General features: G+C 46.6%; 1 protein-coding gene across 1 annotated transcript in view; it reads right to left on the minus strand.

Moving 5' to 3' along the window:
• LOC144152981 (uncharacterized) overlaps positions 1–22653 on the minus strand; it is a 41682-nt gene that overhangs the window by 13655 nt on the left and 5374 nt on the right. Inside the window, exons 2-7 of the mRNA XM_077684594.1 lie at positions 20874–20968; positions 19103–19271; positions 17243–17354; positions 10040–10197; positions 6946–7081; positions 2054–2195 (exon numbers count right to left, since the gene is read on the minus strand). Coding sequence (XP_077540720.1) covers positions 2054–2195; positions 6946–7081; positions 10040–10197; positions 17243–17354; positions 19103–19271; positions 20874–20968 — 812 coding nt within the window. The remainder of the gene's footprint in view (positions 1–2053; positions 2196–6945; positions 7082–10039; positions 10198–17242; positions 17355–19102; positions 19272–20873; positions 20969–22653) is intronic.

A 22653-nucleotide genomic window follows, 5' to 3' on the forward strand; every position in this document is an offset into this window, starting at 1 on the left:
AACGCCGCGCCACAAGTCCCCTGCAGGTGCGCTTCTCCTCATGGGGTTGGGAACAATGATGGTGACTTTTCGCGCATCGTGTCGCTTGGGAGGCCTTCGATACTTACTAAGAAACTCTATGCCTTCAACAGCTGCTTGATCTACTCGATGCGCTAGCATGGGAAAACGAGAACGCAGGGATGTGATTGGATGCAAAAGGAGACGAGGAAACTGACAGGAGGCGTTGTAACCCAGAGGCTGCTCTGCTGGCATGGAGACCGGTGCAACGCGGTGCGCGTTTGTTTTGTTCACGCCGGTGTTTCTTCAGAGCCACGGTTGTGAAAAAAACAGAAGATTTGGATTAAGCGATGAAGGCGGACATCATCAGACAGGCAGAAAGCCAGTGAAAATAGCCTTGCATCGCAGAGGCCTACGAAATTCTAGATTCCTCGCAGCACATTTGAGCACAACACTGCACAGCAAGCTTGGTCAACGGTGAGCCTTGGTGGACTTCATGATGCAGAAGATAAAGCAAGCGAAGCCCATGAACTTTTTCCGTGCTCAATAAAGCACGATGGTCATCATGCTGTGCTTTGTATTTCCTGTGCTTTGAGGAACAAATTGGGAAGCTACCGCTCATCGTGATCTCAGAAACATCTCAGTGATGTGCGGAGCTTTCAGACAAGCTTCAGATGGACATATTTTATATTTCGAATTATCAATACATCAAACTATCTAGTGATCCCCTTGGAGATCCGGGATCCAATACATAACGCCATAGCCCCAGAAGTGTGATGCCCCACAAAAGAAACTAGGGGTACGGTACAAAGAGCAGAGGATGATTTCCCCAAGGTTCTTTTTTCTTCTTCTTTAAGCACAGTATTTGTTCTCTCTCGCAAGGGTGAAGTTAAAGTTAAAGTGCATTGTGTTTTGTTTTCTAAAATACCAGCTGTGTTAAGCAGCCCTGAGGCAACTGCTAGTTTGCCCACACTTCAAGGTGGTATTCCCAGTTGCCACGCTGCACCAATCATGTTGATATTCATGTCACGTTGTTATTTTAATTAGAAACAATAAAAAAGATTCAGTATAGTTCCTGAATACAACAGCCTCTAGGTGTAGTTCAAAAAAAGATTCCCTTAAGCAATGTGCTACCTAAGCCTCTTGCTTCCTGGTATACTCGGGAACAAGTTAAGAACGGCAATAGCCTGTGTACGGTGTCACTCCGCCTAAGCGACGGACCCGAATGTCAATGTGCGCGCGTATTGAAAGGAGACTGCTATGAAGGCATGGTATCGTCTGCCTTTCCTCACGTAGTTTGTCTGTCGTTGCTGCAGTAGTTTATAAGCATATGAAGTTCAAAAAATAACTACAACGCCTCGTACCATGTTCAAAACATTCCCAGTAATCCACTGCTTGCGCCGTGCGGAGTGACATCCCGCTATGAGGTAGAAAGGCTGCACGCCTGCGTAATATCGTGCACGCTATCTCTGCGCCTATCAGACATTATAAAACACTCGCAGGAAAGAAAGTCTCGCAGCAGCATTTATTCAAGGACAAAGCCCGTTTGGGGCTGGGGCTGCTGGTGTCTCCCGTTGTCGTAATTGTCGTCTCATGTAGTCACAGTACTAAAACAACGGGAAACTCGTTTACGCGTCGCGCTAGAACGTAATGCGTGCTAAAAAAACACTGGGACACTCGTTCATGCCTCACGCTAGAACACTTCGTGCTTCAAAGACAAGAGACTTCTACAGCAAAACTGTATACCTCTACCCCCCAAACGGTTTCATCTCCATTGGCAAAAACGCCAAGGCGCCAAGAATACACTTACACACTGCATGCTTCGCCCTTCCTCAGGTTTCACATTAGTGGAGATGGCCGGGGATTTTCAAGCCTGCTATGGCCTATATTCAAAGCCCCCCAGCTCCCGTCCTATTTTACGAGCTGCAATTGCCGCCTCTACTGTATTAGCGAACGTAGGCAACAACAAAGTTGTTCTCGCTTCCAATGTTATGGTGCCGGTAGCTGTATAACTATCCGTCTCTCTAAGACAGTATAGACAGGAAGCCCAACTCACAAGGTCGGTGGAGACCAGGATGCGGCAGCGGAAGGCCTTGAGGTTCACCAGGGCCTTCAGCCGGTCACTCTGCTCTTGGGCTCCGCTCAGGAGCTGCGCCCTGAAGCCATGGTAAGACAGCCGCTCCACCAGAGACTGGGCCCTTAAAAGAAAAGGGGGGCAGGGGGAGATGGAGATAGCACACTCATAGGCACAGGGTGGAGCACTTTCAAACAGGTCTGCTACTTTGGAAGCATTTAACTGGACCAGAGTCTACGTACTCTGGATCATAGAAAAGCCAGCGCTTTATCTAGTGAGGCGACCACACGAAATTTCGACACAAATTAACAGAAATCATTCTAATTTGGCAATAAACTTTGTTAAATCCGACAGGTGGCGCCATGTAGCATCTAAGCATGACACTACGGAACATGCACAAACAGCTCCGTTGTTTGGTTTCAACACATGATTCAAAGACATGTAAAGGAATAGAAAATGCTGAATTTGATCATGAACTGTTTTATGTAGGGCAGGGGTGAGACAGCTGAATCGTATTATGGAGCAGTTTTGGGAACAGCGAAATCTCGATTTCGGAGCAGAAGAACCTTAATTTGGAGCAGAAGAATGGCATCTATTATGTCGCCTTAGGAGCCTAAAAAACCAAATTTTTGGCAACTCGGGGGGGGGGAGGGGGATGGTGCATTTTTTAATCGATTTTGAACGTACATAACACTGAAACAGCCTTTACATAAAGTTTTTTCTACCAGAGCATAACAAGGTAGGAACAGCAAATACCTTTTTACAGACCATTTTTAAATTCTTAGGCTCTACGCATAGGAGCGTGGAGTGCCGTTGAAAATATCGTATTGAAAAACTAAGCAATCGTAAGGCGTTTTTATTATCATATGAATGCCGAAATTATTATTTTTGTAATCCCAGACTCAGCTTTACGCACAACTATAGAGCCACGGCAAAAGTTGCGCAAAGCGAGGTGGCAGTCGTCGCACCCCCCAATCCCCAAGGTTCCCGTTCACTACGATCGTAATTTGAGCAACGTTGGTATGTTTAGCCACCTCCCTTTTGGCATTAAATTTCACTTCGGATAGATGAACCATTAGTACTAGAGTGCAATAATAGCCCGTCCCGCTACCGGACACTGCTTGAACACTTTGCCGCAATGTAGCCTGCGCTGCCACTTCTGCAGTGTCGATCATGCCATTCCCGCTCCTCACAAGCTCGCTGTCAAAGGCAGCAATAACTCAGCGTTATATAACATCGCAATGAGTCCGAAATTTCACTTCAAGCATGCACCGTGCCTCACAATCAAAACCGAAACACGGCGAATTCGCGGGCACCACGTTGTTTTTGATGAACTCCCGTTTTTCCGAGTCCCGCAACTTCCCGCGACAGATCAAATGACTAAATGTAAACGCAGCCACCCCCATAACGAAGACCATGGTAGAAATCAGCGAACAGCACTGTGCCTGAACCCCGAACATCTGGTTCGCCCGGCGGCCATGTTTTCCAATATTCACCTCACCAAGATGAATGTTCACCCAGTAATGTTGTTCCGGTGATACGGCGCTTCAAAAATTGCCGTTTTTTCATCAACTTGCACAAGTAGTTTGTCGCCTCAGTACAAATAACTATTTTTTCTACAGGACTTTGCAACCATTTGCACTGGGAAAGCTTTAAAAACTCCCAGAATATCACATGTGCAACCCGACGTTGTGACTTTCGAAAAAAAACTATCTCAGGGACAATTTTATGCGGGTTTTTTTATTGAATGATCAATCAATTAAACCTTTAAACACAGCATCACCTTGGCAGTGCTGGAAAGTTATGCCGTCAGTAAGCATTTTTTCCACTGAAACTGACGGGAGCGTTAAAATCCTTGGCTCTCAGACTGTTTTGGGGCAGTTCGGCGCAATTTTTGCAATTTTCAAGCTTTTGGAGCAGCCTGGCGCAGGAAAACAAATATGTATCAAAACTTCGCAATATGCGCAGCTGTCTCACCCCTGGTAGGGAGAAGTTTTAAATACCCCTTTCCACCTCACGTGAAGTCAAAATTATGTTGCCGTGCAACTCACTGTTGTAGTTGCCAGCATTTCTTATGGCAGCATATGTAGTAGTAGATGTAAAAATTCCACGGCCAAACACTTCGGGGCCTTATCAGGAAAAGCGTTTTGGTTTGAGGTGTTTTAAGTGATACACTTTCGTTTGGCACAGAGAGCATGTACAGGGAAAGCCAGAAAATTCTCTTTTGAGAGAAATTCATTACTGCGAGAATGAAACACAAATGACATGAAAATTGTCAGCAAACCGAACACTTACTCCCGAAAGTCGATTATATCACTTTCCGAGCCTCACCTTGCAGCAACTTCACAACTCAGCTATCACGCTACAAGCAGCGGTTTGTTGCTAGTCAACATGGTGCGTGCCTAAGAACGACCGAATCATGTCAAATGCATCCAAAACATCCAGCGGGTTCACCTCCTCTGCACATTTTTCTCCTTGGTCCTCAGCTGTCCAACGCTGCCAACAAAATCAATCGCTGTCCGATGCTGTTGACAAAACCAAGTGGGCACCACGACGTGGACGCCTGGAATGGCCGCAGCCATCATAGTTTCAGTTAGCACATGTGCGCCATTAAAGTGGCGGCCTTGCTTTTCGGAATGGTAGAGTGCGCGTTGCACAAGGTTCCAAACTTGTCGCTGCTATTCTCCCTTGCTTCACTTGGGCCACTGAATTGGGCGGTGATGGCTCCCTTATCTTGAAGTGATAAAAACTTCCGCTTATGAAGCATCTCACTGACAGCAGGCATGCCAATCGCCCCACCAACAATGAACACACGTGTGCTGTGCAGCGGTAGTTGGCTAGCCAGCCCAAGCGATGCTGTGTGTCACCACCCTGACCACCTGAGCACCCGACCACCTTGGAAATCCAGAGGCACAGAGGAAAAGTTGCGCCCTCCCCTGGTAATGTCGCTGCGTGGCTGCCTGCAGGGCCGTAAGCTGCACGGCCTTTTTGTAGCGTGAGCTACACTGGCCGAGGTTGAGCAGTTTCGCGTGGCTTTTGGAGAGCCGTGCTGCGCATGCGCGAGGAGCAGGGACATCTCACGCCGCACAGAACGTTGCTCGCTGCCCGGCGTCTCTCACACACCCCACGCGCCCAGCGTCTCCGCCGACCTCCGTTCCGCACGTGCCGGCTTGGTCCACTTGATGATCATGCGAGGGGTGGCCGGGTGTGGAACCGTTGGCTCGTTCGTTGCAGCAACACCAGCATGCGCCTGTGGAACCAGCTTAGCTCTGGGGCGATTGGTGACGCTGCGCCGGAGCCGCTTGATAAATATACACGTGTCACATAATGCGTATACCGTGTGTGTGTGTCATTGAAGCAGCAGTAAGCACGATAATCAAGCTAATCCTAAACAACCAGGCAAGCTAAGAATAACCAGCTGAACCTAAGCTCACGCTACGTATATCCTGGCATAGCCGAGCTAAGCCACTGCTAATTGTTTCTGCAAATAAATATGGCGGTGGTCATGCAAGCTAAGAGTAGCAGAAGTTTTCGCAATTTGAATCTAGAAAAAATGCATTTGAGCACTTTTTGGTCACTGTTAGCCCCAAATGGGTAGATAACATGCCGACCGGACTCGCCGTGAACTTCGTTAGTGTGGAATCGCTGTCCAAAAATATTTCATTGCCAAGAGATATGAATACATGGGCTTCTGTGGACACTGGCTGGGGATCCAAAAATATTCTGTAGCCACGGGATGTCCCTAGTCGTGGGATTTTGTTATCGCGGGGTTGGACTGTACTCCACAAAAATTAGTGGCCTGTCGTTTTTACAGTACAGTCGAACCTCGCTAGAACAAGCTCCGCTTCCACGACATATTTCCAGTTCCGCATCAGATAGCCATAGAAGTCCATGCAGCAAAGTCCTCACCACAACGAACCATTTGTCTGGCATGTTTTCGCTTCAACAAAATTTTTATTCATTGAGGCTGAGCGCAACGGGCATTCGGTGTTTGAAATGGGCATTTGAAATGGTTCCTTGCCACTGGTGCCACCGAAGTTTAATGAGCTGTAAAATTAGTGCCAAGTGGTGCATAAAAAGAACTATTCTCTAACTGCACTAACCAGGGTTCATAGTAGTATTGGAAAATACAAAAATTACAGTTTTATGACCAACACTGTTTCGTCTATTGTTCTTCCAAAAATGAACAATTATATCAAATTATTTGGTAATTGACTGACTGAAAAAATAATGGCAAATTTGAAATCAGTGAAAAAATAATGGTAAATTTGAAATCAGTGGGGAAGAAGCAGCAAGACCGGTAAGTCTCACAGACTTTACTTGAAAATTAAAGGAAGCTGTTTTAAGAGCAGTGTCCCCCCTTCAAGCAAAAACATTCGTATATCTGCATAAACAAGTTCACAAATAAGTAGGTGGACGACCGGCGGAACGACAAATTTCCCTTGAAGTGCACTACTGGCCCCAGCCTGCCCAAATAGTGGGCAAGTGTACACTTATTACGCTTTAAACCCGGGAGACGCAAAGCAAACCAAACCCACGTTGATCCTTGGCGTCTTCTTCCTATGATTAGCGCAGCTAATTGCGACACACGAGCACACAATTGCTGATTTCTGAACCTTTGTAACAGTCAGATAATATTCACGATGAGCTTAGTTATAAATGCAGACGTGCAAGCGTGCAACACCGCCGGACGTGCAGTGAGGAGCCGGCAGAATGCAACGGATGCGGTGTGGCTGCTGCGAGAGAGCGAGTGCTTTGCCAAAGGCAAGATGGCGGCCGTCGGTGTCAGTTTTTGAGCGCCATAACCTCCTTGGTCAGCACACACACCACAGTCGATTCGTAACAGCAGAGCCTGCTGGCAGATCACTTCTCACCTGGCCTGTGAGTTGAGGAAGACGAGGCACTGGGAGAAGGCGAGTTTGCGCAGGACCTCGACCAGGGCCCGCACCTTGCGGGAGAACCAGGCCGCCTCTGCTGTGCCCTTGGCTACGCAGTACCACTCCGTCAGCCCTGCCAGGGGGATGGGCCTAGATTAAAGACATGCAATCCTCTACAGAAAAAAAATTGAAGCCGTTCCACTCAACATCAAAGCTGACGGAAATGCAGTGAAAGTGATTCGCCATAATGGGCTGTGGCGCCGTTATCCGCTTAGGGCTACTCCTCAATGCAATTAAAATTTCCTGCCTCCGCAGTGCTCGCGCGCCCCCCCGCCTGAAACAGCGCCAGCGGGAGTGCTGTTCTTTTTGTGCTCACTTTTCCTCCCGCACGTGCTGCCGTTGCACTGCCCCTTTTTTTCACTCTTTATCATAAAAACCAACCCAATGAGCGTTGCTAACTAAATGAACGCGGGCGCTGCCGGTTAATTACGTATACTTTGCCTCAAATGTACCAACAGTTTTCTTTGTGCTAAACATTGGGGAGATGTATGACAAGCGCCAGTGGTGCACGAGTTTCGAACGCTGATGACTATATAGACCGCTTGGCTTTCGAAGCCTCTGTGGGACGCCGCTACGACACTACGCCATGTGGGTATACTCGGGTCCAGCGAGCGAGCTATGACGACAAGACGAGCCCCTAAAGTGCTCTGCACTCAAAAAAAGTTTCCATTACCCTAGGCAGCAGCTTTTGGGATATGTTGTGAGCAAGCCGGTTGTTGCTGCTGTGTGATAACCTGTGCCTTAGCTATTCTCATTTGAGACGTTTACATTTAGACTTCCGCTGTTTCCCCTGAATTATTTCTCTGCCCACAATCCAGCCGCTCCTTGTGCCATGGGTCACAGTTCCCTTTGAGGGGCCAACAAAGTACAACCTTGCCCAGCTTGAAAGGACTCACCTTTGGTAACTCACTCAACTCGCTTCGAGCTCAAAAGATGTTTTTTAACCGAGAAAAATGCAATAAACATAGAAGAAGATTCACATTTCGCGCTCCACAATGTCAGAAGCGATGCAATGAATGGGGCACTGAAAACATAGTCATCACTGTGTTTGTCATCATCATCCTCGCCAGAAGCTTGTCTACCCCCACTGCAGGGCAAAGGCCTCTCCCATTAAGGGGGGACACTGGTCTTAAAACAAGTTCTTTAATTTTCCAGTAAACTTTGTGAAACTTGCCAGTCTTGCTATTTTTCCTCCGCTGATTTCAAATATGCCACTATTTTTGCAGTAGGTCAATTAGTTCCTGAGATAATTAGAGATAATTAACCATTTTTGCCCAAACAATAGACAAAACAGTGTTAGCTGCAAAACTGCAATCTTCATATTTTCCAATACTATGAACCCTGGGGAATGCAATATAGGAAGCAGTTTTCTGATGCACCCCTGGGAAGTCATTTTACAGCTCATTAAACCTTGGTGGCACCAGTGGCAAAGAACCATTTCGATTGCCTGTTTCAAACACCAAAGTTTAATGAGCTGTAAAATTAGTTCCAAGTGGTGCACCAGAAAACTGCTTCCTATATTGCATTCCCCAGGGTTCATAGTGTTGGAAAATATGAAGATTGCAGTTTTGCAGCTAACACTGTTTTGTCTATTGTTTGGGCAAAAATGGTTAATTATCTCTAACTATCTCGGGAACTAATTGACCTACTGCAAAAATAGTGGCATATTTGAAATCAGTGGACAAAAAATAGCAAGACTGGCAAGTTTCACAAAGTTTACTTGAAAATTAAAAGAAGTTGTTTTAAGACCAGTGTCTCCCCTTAATCTCCAATTATACTGGACCCATGCTAACTGAAACCAGTTTCTTCTTAATCTCATCTGCCCACCTAACTTTCTGCCGCTCCCTGCCACTGTGTTGACTGCCTGTTAACTACAGACCCCACGACAATCGCCAAGAGATGTTTCTTGGCGATAACTTAGGCCCGCCGCCGCTATTCGCACAAACACGACCCTGTAATGTCATAGAGAAATCGCTGGACAGTGGCTCGGGAGTTGTCACTGCTCGATCTGTTTTGCGTAATGCCATGATTACTGGTTGGAAGTCTGCCATGAAATTGCCATCACCACCATTGGGACAAAGCAGCCTATTTAAATAGGAAACAAACTTGCATTCTTTAACCATGGCTTCTACCAACAGACACATTGCTGCGTGTGTTCGCACTCTCTTTCTTGTGTTTCATCATTTTTTCACTCTTCATTGTTTTAGGGGCAAAGCCCCTTAAGGGCTGGGGCTGTTGGCGTCTCCTGTCATCATCGTCGTCGTCGTAATCCTTGTCTCATGTAGTCACAGTACTAAAACCCCGGGACACTCGATTACACCTCGTGCTGGAACGTAACGCGTACTAAATAAACACCAGAACACTCGTTTGTGACTCGTGCAAGAGAGCTTCGCGCTCCAATGACAGGAGACTTTTACAGCAAAGCTGTACACCTCTACCCCCCCAACAGTTTCAACTCCGCTGGAAAAAACGCCAAGGCGCCAAGAATACACTCACACACTGCATGCTTCGCCCCTCCTCAGGTTTCACGTTAATGGAGACGGCCCAGGATTTTTTAAAGGGGCCGTGCAGAGAGAAGTTTGGCTCATTTGTCCCAATAACAACGATTGATACCAATTGTATCGCAGCAAACTTCAAACAAATAATGCAGATATTAGAGAAAACGTATGAAGCAGTGGCAACTCCCCCGCCACTTTGGCCAGGAGACATGACTGGGCAACTGTAGTGGGGCCTCTAGTTCTGTTTGGTAATATCAGTTCAATTTTAATGTGCAGCTGAGACACCACAATATCTTTGTGGTGCTGCCCATATTACATCCCTCCTGCTCATATCATGTCGGTGTAGGGCGAAATTTGAAATTTTTTCACTATACTTCCTGCCTTTTTCTTTGTTTTGGTCAAGAAAACATCTTTTGTGGCTGGAATGGAACTGGGTGAGTAACCACCAAGGACTAGTCTTCCAAACCAAACAAACAAACTTGTATTTTGTCTGCATGGACCCTTTCAAATAGTCGTGGCCGTCGTCGTCTCACCCAGCAGGGTGGGCCTGTTCTCCTGCTGTTCCCCGCAGAGACGCACAATCGCAGGCTTGTGCAGCAGCTCTTCCTCCAGGATACGAGCCACCTCTGGTGAGTAGGTGGCACTGGTGGCCACCACCTGACGCTTGGGCGGAAGTCGCGACCACAGCTCCCTGGGCAGGGGTGGATAAGGTTCCGTCAGATGAGGGGACACTCAATCCACAGCCAAATGCAGCACTGCCAAGTTTATTAACCCTTTGAGTGTCACAAACGTACATGTACGTCCTCTGCAAACACCTTTAAAATGGTCAATAACCTATATGTACATCATCACTTGTATGTTTAAAAAGTGCGCCTTTTTCGCCAACTTCTCTTGCTTGGCATGTGCTGCCACACTGCGGAAATACGTCAAATTATTTTCTTGCGCCGATGGCTCTTCTTTTTATCTTTTTTATGATTTACTTCAGCTGCGCGCCGGCTATCGCTTGCGCAACTGGTAACGAGGGGGTGCGCTGGTTACGCCCACCTAAGGCCCCTTACGCCCACCGGGCGCCTCTCGCTTCTTGCGCCTGCCACAGACCAAGGGCGTCTGCGAAACTGATGAGGCTTTTTTCTCCTTTTTTTGTTTTTTTTTAGGAGCGGTGTGCCATCTATCACCGCGCATCCGGCCGCGCGCCGCGGGCGGATGCGCAGCGGCTGGTTTTGGTATCATCCTTCGGGCGCTTCTCGCTTTTTGCGCCCGCGAAACTGATGTCTCTCTGGTTTTCATTCACTCAAAAGGTGACGGCTTGTTACCCTCTCGTTTTTATTTAGAATTTTTCTTGTGTTACTCATAAATAAACCACATCTATGTAACAACACAAACGATTTTTTTGTCACTTTATGGTCACCCTAACAAAATTACGATATTTCTTTCTCGAAATGGATTCATCCGAAGAATTTATATCAGCAATAAAAAAAAATCAACCCTGGGGGTCGCATTTGACGAAAAAATTCGACCCTCAAAGGGTCAAATATGACAGGCTCTCTTGGACTACTTAAATGCAAAAATTTTGGTCTGCGTGCCTATCCCTCGATTTAGCCACCTGGCCAAAAGATAAAAGAGTTATAAAACTAGAAGTTTATAGAGGCAAAAATTTCCCACACCATCAAATCTGGGAGCACATTTCATGCCTGTCCACATTGTTCCACAAAAAAAGAGCATTAAACATATTTGAGGTAAAATGTCACAACATAAGTGATACCAGGCAGTGTTCCCATATTGGAAAAGAAATGTGCATTGTAGGTTTGCGCTAACAAATGAAGGAACATGCGTTCAAAACAACTTTTCCACCCAGAAATACAAAACGCACTTGTGTCCGAGCTTAAGCATCAAGGTCGCATTCCGAAAAGCCCCACAGTAATGAAAGGTTTCATTACATGGCGCACACGCAATGGATTGCGGGGATACTGAATGGAATTGAGGAAACCTCCATCGTGTTTATCGTGGGTGGAGGGAGACGGAATAGGAAGAGTGTGACAGGTGGGCCTGGGAGAGAAGAGAAGCATTCACAATGCAGCAACGACACAAGGCTATCATCTTTCGACGACATTTGTAGCGAAGTGGGCAGATATGCGACCAATTTTTACTGCAGAGCAGTACATGTCTAAGACCCACAGTTTTCATTCCGGTAAAGCCACTTTACTAGGTGCCGCTCTGGCGCTCCTCCTCGCTAGCGCCGACCCCTTTTCCACAACTGTTATTCCCCTCGCCACCACCTGTGCCTCTTTCACAATTTGCGCAGTCGGCTGTGCCATTATCAGATGATTTCAAAGAATTAACAGAAATGTGAATGGGCCTAAGAACAATGGAAAGCTGCTTCTTAAGCCGACCATGTAGACGCCACAGTTACCACCTCAAATTCCACCTCGTCGAGTAGCTGCGAACCCCTCCCTGATGAAGAGCAACTTGCCCACTCGGAACACCAACGTGAGCCCATAATTCTTCAGCTTGGAAGGCTTTCTGAGTGACATTTTCACCTGTGCATTTCCCGCCTAAGCTTGAGCTCATCACTGGTTGTTTACAAGAGGACGGGTTGGGGGTGGAAGGAGGGGGCGTGCATGCTCAGAGGGGCTTTAAGCCGCTACCGATGACATACCTGTTGTGCTGGCGGGAGATTTCAATGTGGAAGACTCATGACTTAGCGCGCCCTGTCCGAAGTGCTCCATGGTCGATTGGTTTGGGTTCCGGTTGGTGTGCTACAGACACTAAATGCCTAGGACGCGGGAGGGAAACCGACAGCCCCATCCTTCCAGGTTTTATCTCGCTATGGAATGGACACATCATTTTGCTCAAAGGAAGAAGAACCAGAATTGAAAAACCGTCTGCCGGAATACAAGGCGCGAATTGGCGCGAAAACAGCGGCGAATCCCTCCCAAATGAACAGCAACTTGCCAGCTCGGAACATCGACGTGAGCCAATACCTATTTTTCAGCTTGAAGGGCTTTCACAGAGACATTTTTGATGGTATCTTTTCCATGTAAGCACACACGCACATCACCGGTTGCCGTGCACGGGTTAAGAGTGAAGGGAGGGGGGGACGTGCACACGCAGCTATCGGTTTCATGCCCTCACTGATGACATATCTGTTGTGCTAGCGGGATGCTTAAACATGGGCGGCGACCGGCCCAATGCAACCGGTCTGGTGTCCTCAGTAGTGGATTGGGTTGGTGTGTTACGTAGACAGTAAGATGCTTACAACGCAGTCCCTTAGGGAAATAAGCAGCTCCATGTTTGTCCACTGGAATAAAGCTCGAACCCTTCCCAGTTTCATTCAGCTAATGGGCTAGGAAGCGTGCTCAATTGCGAGTTACAAACAAATATGTTTTAGGGGCGAAGCCCCTCAGGGGCTTGGGCTGTCGGGGTCTCCTGTCATAATCGTCGTTGCATGTAGTCACAGTACTAAAACGCTGAGACACACGTTTTCCAATGCCTCGCGCTAGAACGTTTCATCTCTGAATTCAAAAATGCATACTAAAAGGACACACCGGGACACTCGTTTTCCAATGTGTCACACTAGAATGCTTTGTGCTTCGCAGACACGAGACTTTTACAACAAAGCTGTATACGTCTACCCCCCAAACGGTTTCATCTCCGTGTGCAAAAAAAAATGCCAAGGTGCCAAGAATACGCTTGTACACTGCATGCTTCACCTCTCCCCAGGTTTCACGTTAGTGGGGATGACCCGGGATCTTTGTTTCGTGCATTCCGTGAACTGCGTCCAACTTCGCAAGTTATCCTTCTTTACTGAGCGGAAGGGCACTAATTTGAACAGCGGAGCTGTTGTTACTGGCCGTAAGTTCACCGTTGCAGGAAAACAAATGGCAAGAAAATGCAGAGCGCTCGTGAGCGCATGCCTCGTGACAACTGCCTAGCATCTGGAGAAAAAAAAAAAAAAAAACTCCAGCGTTTGCCTAGTGGCAACACTTGCTCGGAATGAGAAACACGCGTCGTAGCCAACGCCTCTCGTTCGTTCATCCTCATGTCGTCGTGTGCATGCGCTCAGTACCGCAGAGAGCCGTCGCATGCAGAAGCGCCTGTTCAGTTCTCAACATCGGCCAGCCGTGGACACATAGTTCACACTGCCGAAGAAGAGGCTGTGTTCTGAGAGGCTCGGCATAAACTTAACTACCGTAATTACCCGATTGTAACGCGCCCTTGATTCTAACGCGCACCCGACTTTCCAGGCAAAAAACAGAAAAAACGTGCACCTCCGTTTGTAACACGCAAGGAACTTTGTGAGCAAGAAAAACGAATGCGAGAGAAACGGGCGATTTATTCCCCGAAGTAATCTCACTCATCTCACTCCTCGTCGCTCTCAGAGAGCTCCTTGTCGCCTTCCGCTGACCGCAACATCTCGTCATTGGTGCCGTCAAGCGCGTTCGCGATGCCACACTTCTGAACGAACGTTCAACCATGTTCGATGGGATCGTGGCCCACGCCTCGCATGCCCATCCCACGAGCTTCTCCAGAGGCATACGCTTCAGCCAACCGCTCGTTGTGAACGCGTGGGAGCCGCTTGTAAGCCGCGGAAGCGGCGCACCTTCGTTGCCGCTGCTGCCATTGCTGTTATCAAGCACGCAAGTGGAATAATTTGACGATTTGTGTGAACGCCGAAAGAAAAGCCTAGGCGCCTAGATCCGAAAAATTGTTGCTAAAAGCTTTGGCGCCATCTTGAGATGGCGATGGCGATGGGTGGAACGAAATTTTAGCTGTTTTGGCAGTTTCGGTTTCGTATCCGATCCTAACGCGCATGCGATTTTTCGGCCCATTTTTGCGAAAAAAAGGTGCGCGTTAGAATCGGGTAAGTACGGTATGTGTCCGGCAATGCTCACTTACAACGGCTTCGCCATTCAAGTCTTGTGCATGAGTGCAAGCTTCCCTGACTTTTTTTTTTTTTTTAATTTACTTGTTCATTAATTTATCATACTTTCAACACCCAGGGCATTAAAGGAGTGGTGAATATTACAAATGAATTTGTTGACACCATTCTTGAAGTTAATGCAGTCAGTGATGGGCAGCTATGGAGGCGGGAATGTGGTTCCATTGATTCGTTGTTCGTTGTAGAAACGAATCAAAATAGACAATGGTGCAACAAGTGAGAACTTCATCCTTGAAATGATGATCTGTGCACGACGATATGTATGATGGCAAGAAGATTACTTTGTTGTTAAGGGTCGCATTAAAGTAGTAAATATTTTGAGTTCTCTGTATACAGCGCCATTCACGCCTGGCTCCTCCTTTCTTCTCAGTGCCTCATACACATATGTTGTTTCTATCCGTGTGCATGATCACTGCCTCATCTCGCACGGCATCAAACACGTTGAAAATCCTGGCTTGTATTTGTAGTGAACCTACACTTTCTAACAGCAGAACTGTTTAATAAGCAAGCCAGCGGCGTTCGAAAAAAAAATACCAAGAAAAAACTGTGTCACCTGTAAAGGGTGCACCACCACAGAGGCGGTATTATAGCGGTGAAGCCAGCTTTTGTACTTGCTCGAGTGTGAGTACAAGGGTCATATATGTATGCACACCCCCTATTATACTGTTATTATGGAGATGGTCTTTCTTGGGCTACTAACACGCAAGAAAATTAAAACAGCTTGCAGTACTGGTGCAAGGCTGGAGAAACAGCAGAGATGGAGGTCGACCCAGCTTCTTCCCCCCTAAGATTGCTGTCAGTGTGGGGAACCGACTGGAACGGCCTCGTACAGTCCGGCTTAACTTGGCCTCACTCTTCAACGCCTAGCCTAGCAAGAACATCACAAAACCTAACAAAACTTAGCTTAGCCTAGCAAAACTGGAAGGAGCTTGGTCGACCTCCAGCTCCACTGTTTCTTAAAGGAGCCATGAAGAGAAAATGCAAGTTGGTTTTATTCGAAAGATTTCATGTTTTATAGTGCCCCCAGCGCTTGTCCGGATACAAACGGTGCTTTATTCACTGAGAAATTAAACAATTTAGGTTAAAATTTTGATTTTCCCGCTCAATCGTGCGTTTTCGTGGTCCCAAGTGACATCACGGGAACCGACCGCTCTGCAGCCTAGAGTACCTTCATTCACGCATCCGCCGTACAGGGTAGAGACACGTAACGCTGGCGCCGCCATGTTCGGTTGCTCGCTCGCCGCCGAAGCAAGTCATTGTGTCAAAACCGCGCTAAAATTATCGCCGCAACGCGGTTTACTGAAGAAGTTTGAATCATATTGTCTGTTTCGCGTTGCTAGGTTTCGTGGGAAACGAAAAGAATAACGCGTTGAGCCCGTTGGCCCAATTGCGGCGGCACGGGACCGTTCAAAGGTTGTCTCCACCCTGTAGCGGTGTTGGTTTGTTCCTGCGTTTCTTTACGTTCCGTAACCTAGATGGCGCCACCATACCGTGGCAAGCGTTTGGTTTGTTTTTGCCCGCATTTAAACCTGGCTTGTTTTTGTTCTGGGAGAAAATATTCGTTCCCTGAAACAGTGCTCGCTCGAAAAATGGGGTCACGTAAGACACCGTTGCTTGCGTCAATCGGCCAGTGTCGTCTGAGACAACCCCAAGCCCCATAGTGCTGTGCAGCTAAACCAAAGCATGCTGTGCGCAGTACGAACAGCAGAACGCATCAGTACTTCTATGTTTACATGTGCTTTCGTAACTTCCACTGTTTGTCCCATCATTCCTATTGCTTTGTAAAGAATGTGCCCTAAATTTAAGCGCAAAATCGCTCGTTCGTCTAGTTTGTAAGCTCTACCTAATTTGCGTCTGCTTCTGCCAGCCTCCGCCAATCGCAGAGCTTAGCCCATGTGGCATCACAGGTTCTGTTGCGGGAAATGAGCTGGTGGGTCGCATGACCATTCCCGTTTTTCCTAATTATGTAGCTTATTTGAGCGAAGTTTACGTTAAAAGTGGTGTCAGTATGATTCTAACGAGACAACCTTTTGAATGAACCAAACTTGTGTTTTCTCTTCATGGCTCCTTTAAGCCTTGCACCAAGTGCAAGTGGGCGTTTCTTTCTCTTTTTTTTTTTTTTTTTTTTTTTTGCTGTTTTCTCATTTTGAGGCATACGTTCTACTCTTTGGTGTTTATATTCTCTCGTGCCCCTAAACCACCCCCAGGCAGTTCAAAAATAATTTTTCCGAAACCTGAAATTTACGAAAAGACAAACGACTCCGCAACGAGGCACGTAGTTTGCAAGTTTCACCACAGAAACCGCCCAGTTGGGTTGGCTTTCCCACATACCGCCGAAGCTGTGCAAAGGAGCTATAACACGCCTAAATCAAGCACATCGCAAGCATGCACGAATGCTGGAGTAATATAGCGAAAGGAAAGCGCAATTTGAAAGTAAAATTCATGAACCAAAAGAAAGACCTTTTTTTCATGCAATCCGTGAGAAACCAGCCATTAACATGCACAACAAGCCCTTTTTTTTGTGATGTTGAGGGACTAGTGTGTATGGTGAGGGCCTCTGGTGAGGGCCTTGAACAACTATGGTGAGGGCCTTGAACAACTTTCAAAGTGAGGACATCTGAGCAAATAGATGCGAAAAGCCCCTGAAACGTTTCCAGGCTGTCCAAAATTCCCAAAGAAATACAGGTTTCCCCCGACTCAGCGCTTGTTGTTGATGTTGTTGACTACCCTAACCACCCCATGCCTCCAAATCAAAAATATCTGAGCAGATCTTTCCTTCTCCGCAATAACCCTTCACCTGAGGTCCCCCTGGAAGCTCTCGTCGAGCAGCTGGTCCGCCTCATCCAGCACCACCAGGCCCGCATGGTTCAGCCTCAGCTCCCCTTGCTTGACCAGCTGCAGCAGGCGCCCTGCAACAGGAACATGGAGGAGGGAGCAACACCTGTCACAGGAAGCCCCTCACTGCCTACGCCAGGTGCCACGGCACACTTATCCCTCCTTTGTTATCACAATCGCAAGCCATGCCAAGGGGAAAAATGTGACACGAGAGTTCCAGGCAGCCACGACTACAAAATACAAGCTCGGTTCACTAAAAACACTCAACCGTCAAGGTAACAACGATGCCACTTATATTGAAAACTTTAAACAGATAATGGAGATATTATAGGAAACAGAGTAAGCGGTGACAACTCTCCCCAGCCACTTTATAATGTCGCAGAATCTTGAATAAGGATGCGTGTGTATCTGTCGTATCTTCTCTTCTTTGTCCTCGTCTAGTTTGCGCCACGTTTTCTTCTCTATTCAAGTACCATATTTACACAATTCTAACACGCATTTTTTTTTACGAAAATAGGCGTTCAGAAATACCTGAGCGTTACAATCGGATGCAAAACATCAAAAGCGAAACCGCAAACTCGAAACCGAAAGGAAGTGGTTCAATGGGTGATGGAAGCTTCATTTAAATGCAAAGTAATCGTCTGGGCGGAAAGGGGGAGGAACCGGGCTGTGTGCTGTGCACAAGGCATCCCAGAGTCCTTGCATTCACGGTTGGCGAAAACAAAGCGACGACATTTGTAAGCAGAAGGTTTCACAGAAGAGTTTTAGGTTCAATTAAATGTCCTGTGCGATTTCGAGGTGTCTAATTAGGTATGTCATTATTTCGTGTGCGCGGCAGAATCGGTGCCAAATAGTTTTTGTGGTTTCCGGGTGTTGAATTCCACTGTGCGTACGATCGGGGGCGCGTTAGAATCGTGCAAATACGTTATGTACCAACTCGCTCAGCGACAAGTTTTGTTACGCAGAATCTTGCTTGTGCTATTGGTGGACACCAAACAAAGCCACCAGCGAGAAATATTACAGGGCAATTGTGTGGGGCATCTACTTACGTCTGGGCGTACCACTTGAATGTGAACAAACAATAAAAACACTGGCGCAGTTAATAACTTTGTTTTTAGTGCTGGTACAAACTACGGCACTCTTGCCCTTATTACATCCCTCAGGCATGAAACTTGAAAGTTTTCTGAAATTCCTTTCATTTCTTGTTGTTTGAAAAAATGTTTTCGTAGCTGGAACTGAGCAGGGCAGGTTACCGAAAGCTTGTTCTTTCAAACTCAGCAAACTTGTATATTGTCTCACTAGCCCCTTCAAGGACCTTTCCTGGATCGTCACGGATAATGCCAATCATCCAGGCACAACTGCTGAATACAAGAACTGCAGGACGATCACAGGTCTCTTAAAGGGATGCTGAAGTGAGTTTGTCAAGCTTCTGTTTTCGCTTGTACTGCATAGACTGGTTCAGATAAACACACTTTTCATCATTTATCCGGTCGATAAGGTGATGTTTATTTTACGAAGACTGAAAGAAGAAATTAAGGCAGTGACGTCAATACAAGGTGCTCCGTGACTGGACAGTGTGCAAGATTAGAATTCAAACCAGTTTCGGTTTCGGTTTTGTGAAACAACATGCTTGAAAAAATAACGGCGTATTTGATATCAGTGGGAAAAAAGCAGCAAGACTGACAAGTTTCACAGAGTCTACTCGAAAATTAAAAGAAGTTATTTTAAGACCAGTGTCCCCGCTTAATTAGCGTTCCGCATTGCACTGGAAGTGCCTGGCTTGCACCCATCTCGGAACTCTCTCCGTCTCCCACTCACTCACCCAGGGTGCCAGCAGCCACATGACACCGAGACAGCTTGCGAAGGTCCTCGCTGATCGGCACGCCCCCAATAAAGGCGTACGCCTTCAGGCCCAGGACGTCGCACCCAATGCAGCACACGGTGTCGCATGACTGGACCGCAATCTCCCGCGTCGGTGCCAGGATCAACACCTGGGAGCGAGATTAGGTCTGTGTTCACACTTGCCGCGACACGAGGGCAGCAAACACGCACCGTAACACCTCTGGCAGTCCACATAACAATGTAACTTATCAAGCTCCCAACCCTTGCTATATTTCCATCGCTTGCGCAGTGGTGCACTCCACAATAAACTGTTTCGATACGCAGGAACGCAACCCTTGCCCCTGAGAGTGGATGCCTAAAAGTGCCCTGAAACAAGCTAACTGCTTCAAGCAGCTTTGTATGTTCTGTACGTTGAACAGGAGTGCAAAGCTGGGTGAGTCAGTAAGAATCCATGATTAAAAATGAAAGAAGCTAACACTAACGCGCAAGACTTGAAGGTAGCAAAGCTGCACGCAACCTTCACGACCACCACGACAGTTGAAGTCCATGATTGCACCCGATTCACTTCTTCACTGCTACCGCAACAACCTATACTCCATCACTGTTGCTACAAGTGAGAGGTTCCTTGATTTTTTCGGAAGTGATAATCATTGGACAGCCCCTTGGAGAGGCATACGCTATGACGTGTTTTTCTCGTTTCAAGCAAGCGTTGCCACGTTTATGGCAAACGCTGGATTTTTTTTTTGCCATTCTTGGCCAATCTCCCAAGTCGGTAGGCTTTTCTTGCGAACGTACGCCAATGACGCTGGACAGTCACCGCAAGGCACGCACACACCAACACTCAGTGTTTTCTTGGTTATTTAAACTGCCGGGCGGTCACCGCAATCTTAACCAATCTTCCTAAGTGAGTATGCTTGGCTCGATTAACGTGCACAGGGGACGCTGAGCACTCACTGCAAGCCACACATGCACGAGCGCTAGGCATTTTTTTGGCTTTGTTAACTGTTGGGCGGTCACCGCGGGGCCTGCGTTCCCGTGCGTGTGCTTGGCCATATCTTGGTATTTTTAGCTGTGGAGACGAAAAATTACGATTTGCCAAAAAGCTTCGCTCTTAAAACAGCGCAAAGAACACAACTAGGAAAGCTGATAAGAATGGACACTGTGAGACAAGCTGACAAGGCAGCACCCGTCCTTGACAGCTTTTCTCACGCGCGTCCTTGTCAGCTTTTCTCGTCCTGTCCGTTGTGCTGTTTTAGTCATGGTTCTGTATGTCCCCCCCCCCCCCCCTTCCCCTCATCCTTTGCGACTTCTCATTTACCCAAAGTATTTCCTTCCGCAAGAAGGCGAAGTAACACGAGCGACGGCTTTTGCGCACGCCCTCTCTAGTTCGATAATTCGTGCGGCCAGTGTTGCTTGCTTTTCTGCAATCACTAAACAGAGTTTCAATTTTTCTGCCCACAAAAAAGAGGACATAGCTCTCCATCGAAGCTACAAAATGAGACCCAGGCTGAACGAGCTTCCAATAAAAAAATAAAACTGTCCCAGCCAACATAACGTCACCTGTCCTTACTCAATTTCAAGAGCTTTTTGAGCCGACCTAAGCTTACTTCAAAGAGCTTCATAAGACCTTAAGTTTCTGCGCTCGTAAGTGAGGGTGGGAAATGTGCACAGACAAGCGTCACAAAGCGGAAAGAAATTGCAGTTTAAAGCGCGAGAAATGTGCGCTCATTTTGCAGCAGATGCCAACTCACCTGCACGGCGTTTTTGGACACGTCGACCGCTTGCAACGCCAACGTCGAGAAGACGCACGTTTTGCCTGTGCCCGACTTTGCCTGGACCACCAAGTCTGCAAAAGGAAAGCATGTCATTTTTTTTTATATCTTGTTATTTTGTTATATTTGCAATGTTTTGTTATATAACAAAATGAGCCTGGAATTATCATGTCAGGCTCATTCCAGGCCATTCACTATAGAGGGTTACAAAAAAGTTATAACAAAGTGATAGCAGGGTAAAACGAAAAAATAAATGGATTAAGCTGGACAGGGACACTAGCCTACAAGTTCACCATCACACAAGCTATTCAGGATAACTAGAGAGGAGCAAACAGCAAGGTGAATGAGAGGAAAGGAAGAGCAAGAACGAACACCAGGCTTTGAACTTGTAACTGTGCAACTGGCAAGAAAGAAGACATTAAAAAAGATTCCATGCAGAGACTGTCGAGTCTAAGCACATGCATAAAATGACCAGGAAGGTTATCTTGCTTTGCATGAAAGCATGAAGTAATGCAAATGAGCTGCTACTGGCCTCTCACTAGAAATGCGCGTCAAGCTGAAGTTATTAAAAAGGTGTCGTAACATACTTGTAGGAGCTTAAAGTTTAATTCAGGATGCATCCTAATGCACAGCATGAAACTACCCATACTAGGATGTGAAGCCGCACTTGGAACAAAGTTCAAGGAGGATTATAGAGGGTTTGTCAGACAGAAACTTCATTGGTCCGAAACAAAAGAAAGTAGATCGTCGTAAAATAAAACAAAAATACAACGGGCATTCACTCATCAGTGTCAGCTGCTTTGTTCTTAGATACCACATGCCAACAGCAACTACAACTTTCAAGCTTAAGAGCACAGGGTAAGGCGAAATTCAAAAAAAAGGGTGACTTTTTTTTTTCTTTGCAATTAAGGAAGTTCACCTCCTTATGCACATTTTCCACAATCCCACTTATCTTAGAAGGTTGTATTGCTGACTCAAAAACAGTTTTTCCACAAGCAAGTCGTCAGTGATCACGTCCCATTTTAAAATGTGTTCCGTGTTTATTGTAATTTTTTCCGTCAAGAAACGCGCAGCTCCATATCGAAATGCTAGTCTCTTACCAGCTGTACTAAGAAATTGTTTGGCAACCATTGCATAGCTTATTTTTCAGCGAAGGCAATCCGAAGACGCTGTTCACGTTTTTTCCACACTTGTGCTTTGGAGCCGCGCGCCAAAAAATGTCATTGTTGGGCTTTACACTCTCAAGATTGCAACATTGGATGCTGTAGCATTGCACAAGCCAGCAGTTTGAAGTCATTCAGATCAAAACCTGGGCGCAACACCACCATCAAGTGGCTGAAAGAGGTTGACCACAAGCGAAAATACTTCGCGAACAGAGGGGTACGATGGTGCACAAAATAGGCAAGGAAGGACCGACGACAGGCTGAAAAGCAAAAAAAAAAAAAAGACTTCGACGGTGATTATGAAGCTGGTGCTTTTTAAACAAATAGATCCAGTGGTGTTTTTGGCAAAAAAGTATAGTTTCTTACCTCTTTTTTTACTTTAAACTCAATGATCTCAAAACGGTGTTTGTTATTACATAGGTACCATTATTTCCCATATCTTCCAGGACAACGAGCCGATTTTTTTTCCCTGTCATCTCCATAACTTGTCACACCTACTGTACTAAAATTGAAAGTAGGCATGTAACTTTTTTTTTTTTCGTTTGTTACACGACATTTATTACTAAAATAATGCCGAAATTTAGGTACTTACGGAC

The sequence above is a fragment of the Haemaphysalis longicornis genome, unplaced genomic scaffold (genome assembly GCF_048455015.1).
Source record: "Haemaphysalis longicornis isolate Haplotype H1 unplaced genomic scaffold, Haemaphysalis longicornis Haplotype H1 scaffold_9, whole genome shotgun sequence".
Taxonomy (NCBI): Eukaryota; Metazoa; Arthropoda; class Arachnida; order Ixodida; family Ixodidae; genus Haemaphysalis; species Haemaphysalis longicornis.